We start from the raw sequence: 12,521 nt of genomic DNA, 5'->3' as shown, positions 1-12,521 counted from the left end.
GCCCCCAAAGTAGGTCATCTACCTGCACATATATTTGATATGTATATATATATATATATATATATATATATATATATATATGTATATATATATATGTGTGTACGTATTAATATAATCGATTTCATAAAAACTTACTAGCAATCATCAGTATTAATTACTTTTATTTGTCACTCTTTTAAAAGTTTTTATACCAAAAGTTTCAATGAACTATCGCAAATCCGAACGTGTGTTGCTTTATTGCATGGTTGGAGGTGACTAAAGGACACATCAATAAATAGAGGATAAAAGAAAAAGATGTAACTCCACATAAAATCTACAAATGCACGTACACACATGGGCATAATGATGGATAGATGATACTCCCTCCATATCTACACCCAAATGAGAAAAAACTTTTGTTAGTAATACTTATTCAAAATTTTAATCCCTGTAACCATAAATAAGGTTTGCCAGATGCATAAAATGCAACGAGGAATTACTCCTTTGTACAAATACAATATCCCTCCCTCCTTGTAAAGGTTAACAAATGATTGGGAAAATGTAAGCTTGATGTTATTATTTGCATTATTCTGCATGTACACACGAATCACATCGAATGGATTATTCCATACCGATAAGGCTCCTCCAAGGACACCACAAAGGAGCTCTTCCGTTGCATTTAAATCGTAGGAAGTATCTCTCCCTTGGTTCAATAAATGTACATCCTTTGATGCGATGGTGATGTTATCAATTTGTTCATTTTTATTTATGATTTGGTTTTGAACGATAGTTCGAGCATTTATTTTCTCGTCTGATTTAAATCCATTTTCTCTTCCTATTTTTTCATCACTTTTCCATCCTATGTGGCAATTCTCTTCCACTTTCCTCCTCTTACTTTCTATAAAAAAATTTCGAACCCACTCAGTTAAACCCTGTCTACTGGCCCAGTTGGTTCCCTGACGCAAACACATAGCACTGTTCCCTTTGTATAGAGTTGTAAATCCTGTATTTTTAAAAATATCAAAAATTTTTTCCTTATAATTAATTTTTTTATCAATACTAGCGGTTATAAAAAAGGTGCATGGAGTCATGACAAACGATTGACAAATTCCTCCAGTAGCCCCACCAATAAAACCACTTGTTGTTTTATTTACATTTAAATCATTGCAAAATCTGATCATCTGTTCTTTTGATATGAGCAAAACACCACCCTTCGACGCGCTTTCTACTAGTTTTGCATAAAAACCAGCGTAGAATTGTCCAAATCCTTTGTTATAAATATTTCCAAAAGCTTTTATTGTGTTTTCATTCCTATAAACACACATCCTCGTTTTCCATACCTCGAGAGGCATACCTAATGTCGCTGTTTCCAGACAATGTAAAATGGATCCGTTTATTATATCTTTACTCATTTTATCGTTACTCCCGTATGTTTCTATCAGAGAATATATGCACATATATATATATATGTGCATATGTATATGTAAATATTTTTTTTTTTTTTTTTTTTACTCCTTTCCCTTCCGTTTGTTGTCACCTACCACTTCAGATTCTCTTTTTCGTTGGTTCAGATAGATACATGGAATGAAGATAGAATACGTGTGGGAAATCAATCTGAGAATCACGATCTAGCCAAACCAGAAAACCAAATTGAACCCGATAAAATTTTCTTGTAGCACTAATATCGGTGATTCCATAAATAAACATCCCCACTAATCGTAACGTTAAACTGAAAAGGATAGTAAATCATATCAATCTCATTTTATCATGAACAAATTAAAAAAAATATATACAATATATAAGAAAAACATGTCTTGTAATACAATCTCTATTTGTTTATAATGTACATAATACACTTTAGTGTTGAACTGAGAAATTTTGCTCAAAAAAAAAAAAAAAAAAAAAAAAAAAAGGTATAATAGTCCTAATTTATAAAATATTTCCAAAATTCTTTCTTTTTTTCATCTTGTAAATGTGAAATCTTTCTCTTTATAATTGTTTTTTTTTTTTATTAGACCAGAAAATTCCCTATTTTTTTTTTTTTTTGAACACTCGAAATTTCCTACCTTTCTGATATGGTAACCAGTTCATTGGGATAGAAAGGTCTGGCTAATACATAAGCATGCATATATAATGTACATTGTTTATGGATACATATGCATGCGACAAACTGTTTATCATTGCCTAAGTATTCAAAATCACCCTTTTCAAACTCATGCAATAGTCCTGTGTATAACCCACCTGTGTGTAACCCACCTATGTTGAATGTTTCCGATTCGGCTTAATTAATGAGTTATGGCCTTGTCCATCGATATGATAAAAAATTTGCAGTTTCTTCCAAAAGTGTTTAAGCGACTGCGAAACCTGGTTACGTGTATATATATATATATATATATATATATATATACATTTGTGAATACATTTGTATACCTATATATATGTAAATCTATTTCATGAGCCAGTAAAAATGTGTTTGTAGGAAAGAAATTCTAATTTATTTTTTCTTCATATGAAGTTAATAAAAAAAAAAAAAAGTTTTAAAATTTTTATCTCTTTTTTTTATTTTTTTAAGGTCTATAACGCGTTTATCACTCTAAAGCAAATCCAAAAATGTTTCCACCTATCCTTTTGAAATATAACAAATCTTAGCACAAATAAAGAATGTTCATCTAAGGATCTAGTGATTTGCAAATATTGTTGCAAGATTGGTGTATAAGTTTTAAGCCTTTGGTCTGATATGGATTACCTTACGCTTGTTGACATCTTTATGTATACTGTTATTACATGTGTGTGCATGCTTTATGTGAATGTATTCTTTCCTACAACCTACAAATAATGGAGCAAAAAAAAAAAAAAAAAAAAAAAAAAAAAATGATTAAGGTCCCTTTAAATAATCGGATTCAAACATGCGTTTTTTTTTTTTTTTTTTTTTTTTTTTTTTTATTACAATGTGAAAAAATTTTAATAGTCATAACATAACTTTATTTAATTTCTCTTCTTTTTTGTATGGCAAAAATATAAGAGGAAGAAAAAAATGAAAAATAATGAGTCTTACATTTTTGCATATTTATCAGTTTTCAGTTCAACTAAACTCAAAGTCGGATTTATCCATAAATCAGGACCAAAAAATATCATCTATTTACAGAAAAATTCAATTGTAAAAATTCTGTGAAAATTGAAAAACCAATGGATACCTGAACAGTTTTTCCTACTTTTGTGAAGAAAAAAAAAAAAAAAGAAAGAACACTTCAAATGGCTAGCTCGTTCACTTGTTTTCATATTTATTTAAAGGGGTATATATATATTGACATTAATATTAACACAACATGGTCCGTTAAGCACAATAGCGGAAATATGTTCCATATAAAAATGAGTTTCATAAAGTGGCATAAAGCGAAAGGTCTAGTTAAAAGGAGTGCAAATATGTACAAAAAAACCATGAAAGAAAAAAAAAAAAAAAAAGAAAGAGAAATTGCACGATAGAAAAATGAAGCGGTTGGAAAAATGACGCGGTAGCAAAAGTAACGAGAACATATGCTGCGGAAATAATTCATAATAGGCTAATCAATGAGAGGAGACTGCATATATTTTACTGGACGTGAGAGGCACAAGGAAACAAAACGTAAAAAATTATTACTAAAATGTGAAAAACTTGCGATGAAGCAAAAAAAATTGAACGAGGTGTCTTCGGAAAAAAAAAAAAAAAAAAAAAAATAGTATAACAAGAACGATGAATATGCCACTCCTACTGAACGGACTGGATATATATATGCAATCACATCTTTTCATCTTCCCACTCAATCTGCAATGTTGTTTTTAAGTAAAATTCCCAATAGAAATGGAACCATTCCAGCAATGGATCCATTGAAAACCATGCAAAGGGCACAATGAATAGGCTTCTGATTAGTGAATTGTGACTGTAAAGGGATGGTTTTGTAGGAAACAAAAGAAATGACATATTGCACAATAATGGATATTTTTTTGTATATTTATTCATGCGTATAAATATTATACATATTGCATGGTCATACGTGTGCAGTTACTCTGCAGGTGCATGCATATACACAGAACATATATTAAAGGGACAATGATATACCATCTGTAATGGTATACATATGTGTGAGAGGAGAAAAATGGTGGGGTTTACCTTAAATATGCCTAAGATAAATAAAGTAATCAATGTTGACACAAAAACAACGATAAAGGAGGTATTGTAATCCGTATAATGAAAAAAAAATGTGTAAGCCACGTAGGAAATTAAGGGAATTAAACCAAAGATACAAAAACTTAAGAACATGAGAATTCCTTTTTTAAGTGATTCGTTTTTATCCTCGTGGGTAATGAGTAGTCCTAACTCTTCTGACATCATATGCTCTAAAAAAAAATTTTTATTTCGAAATGTAATTTCAACGAGATTTCTTGCATCCTCACTATCAAATTTATATTTGTTCATATAAATATCTACCATTTCCTGTTTTTCTTCTGATGGACAATTTTCAATTTCCCATTCTTCTCTTTTTTTTTCTGCTAACATAAAATCTCTTTGTGCAGTTGTACTCGTATATTCACTAAATCCCATTGAAATTGCATTTGCAAATAAATTACCAATACCTATGATTATAACTTGTGCAGGTGTTATTTTCGCACCTACACATCCTGACACAATTGCAAAAATTGTGATTATTCCATCCAAACTTCCAAAAATTATTGTTTTCAGGTTGTCCCTATCAAGACTATGTTGTTCTCCATGTTTGTCTAAACTATGATATGAATCATGTGCTTCTTTTGATTTTTCTACATCTTCTTCATAAAAGGCCTTTCGGGCTTCTAAAGTTTTCTTGCTCACCATCCTTTCCCGCTCGAGAAATCGTCAATAATGCCTGAGCTGGAACGGGTAAAAAATGGGTATACATATGTGTACATAAATATATATATATATATATATATATAGGTGCATGTGCAGGAGTACATGTGTATGCCACCTTAACAAGCACCACCAACTTCTCACAACATTCTTTACACACGAACTTCTGTGCACACGTTGGTAGGTGAGAAAATGATTTTCCCCATTCGTGAATATCACATTCTTTATATTTTATGATGACAAGGGAAAAAATAAAATAAATAACTTACTGTAAGGGACGTGATGAAGGGGTGTGATAAAGGTGTGTAAGAAGTGTATGCAAGTTGAACGTATAGTAAAGCATCAAGAAATTGTTACGCTCATATATTGTTTACTTGTAACGCGCGTTCTTACATTTTAGTTCTTTTCCTTTTATGATTTTATAAAATCTCTAAATGGTTAAGTTAACCTTATGTGTTCCCTTTTTTTTTTTTTTTTTTTTTTTTTTTTTGGCAATCCAATAAAATCCCTAAAATATGTATGATGCGATGAATTTATTCAAAATGAATGTGGATATACTAAGGTACTTAATTAACGGACAATCAAGGCCAATTCTTAAAGGAGACCTTTACCTGTTTTCCTGGATTTTCGGGTTTAACACACTCGAGCACAAGTGCAAGCTAATATATATATATACTTATAATGTATGTATAAACTTAACACATGATTGACAAATTTCGTCCATTACTTATTGAATTACCCCTTTTGTGCCTTTTTTTTTCGAGGCCTCACATAGGAGCTCATGAGATCTTTTTTTTTTTCCCCCCCCCCCCTTCCACTTCATGGGCAGCGCAACCTTAAGTAGGTTAAGGTGCTTAGAAATAAAATCGCATGCACAAAAATTGCAAACATGAACCATACACCCATGTGTAAGGCTTTTATATTTCAATCTGGTTAACTGTGAAAAAAAAAAAAAAAAAAAAAAGGCAGAAAATATAACATTTCTTCTGTTTTAATTTTTAGTCCATTCTAAATACTTGAGGAATGTACAAAGCATCCATATGTTGAGGTGAACATATACCTAGTGACGACTTTTTTTTTTTTTTTTTTTTTTTTTCCTCTTCCACTTTTCTCTAGAAATATGAGCTATCCGATTTGTACCATTTGGGGAATGCGTTTTTTTTTCCGAACTCCTCTGCTTCTTCTATCTGCTGCAATTGGTGTTCACTAATTTCTCTGAGTGCCTAAGGGAACTGATTAACAGGTCGCATATGGTTGCATAACCTTTAGCTTTATTATTATTATTATATTACCTTTTTTTATTGTATTACTTCGGTTTGCTGTATTACATCGGCTTGATGTATTACATCGGTTTGTTGTATTACATCGGTTTGCTGTATTACTTCGGTTTACTGTATTACTTCGGTTTACTGTATTACTTCGGTTTACTATATTACTCTGTTCTATTTTATTATTTTATTATTATTATTTTTTTTTTTTTTTTCTTTTACAATGTGTTATATAATGAACAAAGTTAAAAGGCTGAATTTACAACAAAGATATGACAAAGATACACACAGAGAATAAACATAAGCCCATCATCATATAGACACACGACACAAATGCATATCTTAGTTGAATAACTCATTTTGAAAAGCCCTTATCGGGTAAAATGTGGGGATATTATTGTTCAATTTTTTAGCACATTCATTCCCCAATTGTACAAAACGAGTTTAAAAAAAAAAAAAAAAAAAAATCCACCTAATATATGTAAACACCTCTCTTCAGTTTATTCATTTATGTTTAAACATTTTCAAGAAATATTTAGACATCAATTTCCTTGAGGAAGGAAAATTCTTAACACGTGACAAATGATAAGCTGGAAATAATGACATTCTATAGTAAGACATATGGAGGCAAGAAAAGTATGTGTGATGAGTGTTGCGTCAATTTGTAATCCTAACCACAACCTTCTCCCCTTAAAAAAAAAAAAAAAAAAAAAACACTTTCAAAGAGAAACAAAATAATCATCCATTTGAAATTCAAACATAGAAAAAAATTAATGAAAAGAGAAAAACGAGATAATTCATTTGAGAGATCCGAAAAGGTAAATGAATCAAGTAGCAGTGATCATGTGACACAGAAACATATTCCAAATGTAGAACCGGAAAATGATAGAGAAAAAAAGGAAGAAACAAAATTAATGAAAAACGAGAAAAATAATTTTATCATATTTTCTTCCCTTTTGAGATATAAAAAATATTTAACAAAAAAGGGAAATACGTATTTCGATTTCAATCAGACAAATTTAAAGTTAAATGAAAAAGAAATTCTATTTCAGAGTAGTAATTATTTCCATGTCTTTGATTTAAGATCTCTGTTCTATCCACATGTATACGTAAATGTTAATTCGCATATGAATATTAACATATCAGACTATTTAGATTATGTGAAGAAAAGTTCCTCTGTGTGTGTAACCGTGGACTCAAAGCAAAATTTGAAATGTGCCTCTAGACAGGAGTTCATTTTGGAGGCCATTCAGAACGTAGAACATATTGAAGTGTAAGCATACATACCATCATTCGTGTAGGTCTTGTGATGTTCATAGATTTTTATACACCGAACCGTGTACCATTTGTTAAATTTTGTATGCACAATTGTTTAGGCAAGTTGGAGGGTAATATCGAAATGCAATGTGTTCAATTCAGTTCGATTCGATTCGATTCTGTTCATCGGAGTTTTTTTTTTTTTTTTTTTTTTTTTTTCTGCGTTTGATGGACTTATTAAAATGTTTCATAACTAAAGTTCATTTACATCATTTTTCTCACTTCATTCACCAATCTTTGATTCTTTTTTTCTTTATTCACCATCCACCCCATATTGCAGCTTCAAAAAAGTGTGCTTTGTAAAAAAACTCATTTTAACGCTAAATCCCAAGGTTGTCAAGAGAATCGAAAAGTATGTTGACAATATACCAGAAATAAATTCGAATGATTACATTTTTGTTCAGACCAATAGAAAGAATGACATTCTTTTTGGCTATGTAAAAAATAGCAAATTTAATTTAATTTTCGAAGTTTTGAATTTTAAAAATTTTTTTAAAAAATGCTACGATGATAATGTAAGCCTAATTACACATGAAGTAAATTACAAAAGTTCGAAGGAACAAAGCTTTTTTAAAAAACCTATTGGAGGTGAAACATACCTGAAGGAACAGGTAATTCATGTGAAAAGGGAAGTTTATAAAAGGATCAATATTTGTTCTGTTTATTATTCGGATTATTACTTTTTTAAAAATTCCTTTGTTGAATTTGTTTGGAGCGACTCAGATATATTTCAAAATGAGATTCTTAATGAAAGGTTAAATGGGTATCCTAACAATACTACAACTACTCCCCCAGGGAAGGGAAAAGAAGAAGAAGAAGAAGAAGAAAAAACAAAAAAAAAACAAAAAAAAATCCTTGTCTTCACTCTCTGCCTAAAATATATCAAGAATAACCTGATCATAATGATTTTATACAATTATAATAACTCCTCGAATGAAGAAAAAAAATGCATAAATATGGATGAAGATATTCCGAATTTGAGAGAAATGGACATGTATAACAAACATTTTAACCTGAACGAGACAGATAAAAATTTATTCAAAAGAAACACTTTTTTTATATATAATTTATATGACCAATTAAAGTGTAAATTGTTGTGTCTTATCAATTTTAAAAAATTCCCAACTACTGCTTATATAACAAGTATCTATTTGACAAAATTGAAGAGATGCAAATTAGTCGATCCTAAAAGCTATTCCTTTACCATATACTGCTTATCGAATGAAGGAACTGTCTATATTTTTATGTGCAATCTTATTTTGAGGGATATTTTTTGCGAAGAAACATTTGAGTTACATGTATCAAAGTATTATCATTTTCAGTTAAATAGGAAAGGTAGTTATCACAACATAAAGGTTATTAAGTTCAGTTCTGATTATATGTTCTCCTTGAGATCGGAATGCACCGTGAGCGGCGAGTTAGACAGCCATTTGAGGGGTCACTTGAGCGACCAGCTAAGGGTTGAATCACGTCACACTGTAAACCAATGTACCCATGAAGACGTGGAAAAGAAAAACCAAATTGCACACATCGATGACAGAAACATCACAAACAAGAAAGGATATGACAACACAAGAAAGGGAAGTTGCGGAATGTATGACAAATGGAACACTGGGAACACTGTAAAGGAAGAAATTTCTCCATTCATTGAATGTGATAGACATGGCAAACCATCATTCATGAACAGAATTTTATATGATTCCACTATGGATGACGAGAGGAACAATCATAGTACGTCCCAAATGGCAAAGTACAAATACATATTTCTGTTAATAACATCAAAGTATGACTTTTTTATAATAATATTAAGGAGGAAGAAAAATGATTTGAAAATCGAATTAGTGAATTACTCTTGCACGAATAGTAACAAACCCGGAAACATCATCAGCAGTGTGCAGGTGAATAAGCACAATTTTGAGAAAGGCAGCGAAGAGAAACCCAAAGGGAAAATCCATGGTGAACACAAAAATCAGAACAAAAATAAGAGCAAAAGTCAGAGCAAAAATCAGAGCAAAAATCAGCATAGAATCAATCCCGATGTTCGATACGGCAATCGAAACTTCACATTGCTTGAACTGCTCTGCTACTACCAAAACGGAGGTGTAAAAAAATATAATTTTGTGTGCACAACTAAAAATCAACACTTTGAATTTTTTTTAGTTGAAAAGGAAAAATCAAAAGGAGAAATCCTATGCAAAAAACAATTTTTTATTCCTCTTCTCTTTCCATTTAACGAAGAAGTATTAAAAAAAAAAAAAAAAAATGCAAACGACATATTATTGTATAACACCGAAATGAGCTATTTTAACAGTATAGTTTATATATTTTACCAAGAAAAACAATATGAAAATATTGGCCTCTGCATAAATAACGAGTGCATAATTATCAACTATGTCAAATCGATCAGCAAGCTCTTCCGAAAAATGTGTTCACATTTGGCTAGCTGGAAGAGAGGAAACACCAGCACACATACACATCACAACATGACGTATGTTGTAGGGGAAACACGTGACATGAGCAACCCAGGAAGAGGCACATCCGAAAGGAGTGACGTAGGAGAGGACATGAACGAATCAAACAAACAGAACAAATCCAAAAGTGAGTTAAAAAATACAAGGGTTGCTAACCTCCAAAAAGTGGATATAAAAGTGATTGAACATCCCACAACAAGTGGTGTTTCAGAGGATGTTTCACCGGACGAGTTGTCTAACAACAGATTAGGGCGAAACTTAAACGGAAATTTATTTACCCAAAGGGATCATAAAACTCATTTTTGGGAATATAAATATATCCTTTTCGGATTTTACGATTTATTTTTAATAAATGAAAAAAGAAATAACCCAGATGAAAATGAAAAGGATAAAAAAAGAAATCTAAAGAATGTAATGAATTCATATGATGCACACAGTCATTTTAAATTCATAAATATAATAAAAGACTACGTCACATATGATACGTTCTTTAAGTATATGCTTAATTTATCACCAAAGGAAAACAAAAAAAAAATTAAAATGAATTTTTATTATTTTCTGCAAATTTTAAATTATTTTAAAAAATGTTACGTCAATGAGTATAACTCTTTTTTCCATTTAATATTTAATGAATTTTGTCAAGAAAATACACCCTCATCCTTTTCCAGCTCTATGAATAGAATCGCTTTTCAATTTTATGAGTGCATAGATATAAGAAACTATTTCTTTCTTTTATTTTCCTTTTTCATTCACATGTACAATTACTGTTTGAAGCAATATGGCCTTAGTAATGACTATTTCAGCTCACACATAACATACTTTTTAATTAACAAAAAAAACAGACGAAATAGAAAAAGGTTTAGGTATATTTATAAGATCAGTGAACACGACGAAGGACTTGCCATGTCAAGGCAAGAAAATGATTTCAAAACATCACAGGAGGAGTGCAAGGGAAAAAATCCACCTGAGGACACTGACACGTCAATGAATAACACAAAACATTTGACATCTTTGAATAATAATAATTGGGAAGGGGAAGAATCGAAAACTTTTATTCCTAAGGAAAATAACGAAAATAACCATATGGGTGACCATACGAATAAGCGGGGACCCCACCTCGAAAATGAAAGCAAAGACCTGCGAATGAAAATTCTGACTTTTCAGAAATGCTTATACTATATAAATAAAATAAAAATATATCATAAGTTAATATTTAACGATGGTGCGAAAAGTGGAAAAAGTGGAAACTCGATCTTCCCCGATGTGTATGCAAACTTGTATCTCTGTCAAACCTTGTACATTATGCTAAACACGTTGAGGATTAATAACACCAATGTGTTTGTGAATTTAAATTACAATTTGAGGAAAAACAATTTGGACTATTTTTATCTGATAATACTACTCAATTTTTATGGTCTCTTCTATATAATGATTACGTCTTACGAGAGAGTGGCAGCTGACATTACCCTTCGCAAGGACCCCTTGGAAAAAAGTCATCATTTACTTGACAGCGAAGAAGCTAGGAATTTCCCACCCAATGCCTTCATACCTGACGACGTGTGCACAGAAAAAGAGGTCTATAATGATGGAGATGAAGGAGTGCATAAAATTTTCGAGGATATTTTCAAAAAAGACAATGCAAGGGAGACGCAAAGCATAGATATAGATGCAGACACATTTGAAAGATACCATGTTTTAATATACGAATTTGTGAAAAGAAAAATGGATCATTTAAAAGATGATCATTATATCTTTGAGCGAATATTTTTTAAAATAAATTGTGTTCTTTGTGGAAAAGTATGTCTATCGAATTTGTATAATCATTATTATATATGTGAAAATAAACATGTGTTTAACAAGTGCATGACAAGTTTTTGTTGCATATACAAGAATAGTCTACTTATACCCAGCGTTTTCATATCTCATGATTTAAATAAGCAAATATTTGAAGAGAAAATCAGTACTTTACAATTTAATTTGAGAATAAAATTGGATTATACATACTTTTGTTCCTTTTGTTATTTTTTTATAACTACACAAAATAAGTTTTTTAACAAGTATTTTCTTTTTAATCAATGTCCTTTTTGCAATCATGATTTAGTCACTATGTGAAATTTCCAAATTTGCTTAATGCGAACACATTTTTGGAGGGGAAAGAAAGAAGGTGGGGGGAAGAGGACGTTACACAAATTGTGATGTGTTTAAATTTTGGTTTGTAATGGTTAGAACACATGGGATGTCCAGATTTATTTTGCATTTAGTTTTTCATTTAGTTTTTCATTAGTGTTTCATTTAGTTTTTCATTAGTGTTTCATTTAGTTTTTCATTTTTATTCATATTCTGTTTTAACTTATTTTGGTTTGTACTTTTTATTCTTTATTTTTATTTATTTTAGTTTTCTACTTATTTATTTATTTTTTTTTTTTTTTTTCTGTTACACATGCCTTGCAGATGATCACGTATCCTCCCATTTTGACGATCATCCCCTCTTGCGTTTTCCTTCACCCTCTCCTCCACCATTCGATATCGCAATAAAACACATTAGAAAAGGTACATGTTTTAATACACCTCTATCTTATTCCCTATTATGTGAAAGAATGCATTTATTTTCTTTTCATATTT

The 12,521-nt window shown here is 30.7% G+C and overlaps 3 protein-coding genes across 3 annotated transcripts; 1 reads left to right on the top strand and 2 right to left on the bottom strand.

The window, feature by feature from the left end:
* Positions 1 to 398: 398 nt before the first annotated feature.
* PGO_144120 (mitochondrial carrier protein) lies at positions 399 to 1,391 on the bottom strand (the record flags this gene model as incomplete). Its single annotated transcript, XM_028690402.1, has 1 exon — positions 399 to 1,391. The coding sequence occupies one exon, from the start codon at positions 1,389 to 1,391 to the stop codon at positions 399 to 401; it is 993 nt and encodes a 330-aa protein (XP_028546203.1).
* A 2,385-nt stretch (positions 1,392 to 3,776) lies between these two features.
* PGO_144110 (hypothetical protein, conserved) lies at positions 3,777 to 4,828 on the bottom strand (the record flags this gene model as incomplete). The annotated part of the gene is made up of 2 exons (XM_028690401.1): positions 3,777 to 3,896; positions 4,127 to 4,828. 2 exons carry the CDS (start codon positions 4,826 to 4,828, stop codon positions 3,777 to 3,779), a joined length of 822 nt encoding a protein of 273 aa, XP_028546202.1.
* Positions 4,829 to 6,884: 2,056 nt separating this feature from the next.
* PGO_144100 (hypothetical protein, conserved) lies at positions 6,885 to 12,011 on the top strand (the record flags this gene model as incomplete). The annotated part of the gene is made up of 2 exons (XM_028690400.1): positions 6,885 to 7,384; positions 7,709 to 12,011. 2 exons carry the CDS (start codon positions 6,885 to 6,887, stop codon positions 12,009 to 12,011), a joined length of 4,803 nt encoding a protein of 1,600 aa, XP_028546201.1.
* Between the last annotated feature and the right edge of the window lie 510 nt (positions 12,012 to 12,521).

The sequence above is a fragment of the Plasmodium gonderi genome (assembly GCF_002157705.1).
Source record: "Plasmodium gonderi DNA, contig: Chr14, whole genome shotgun sequence".
Taxonomy (NCBI): Eukaryota; Apicomplexa; class Aconoidasida; order Haemosporida; family Plasmodiidae; genus Plasmodium; species Plasmodium gonderi.
The sequence above is the reverse complement of the archived record's forward strand: the minus strand, read 5'-3'. Positions and strand labels throughout refer to the sequence as shown.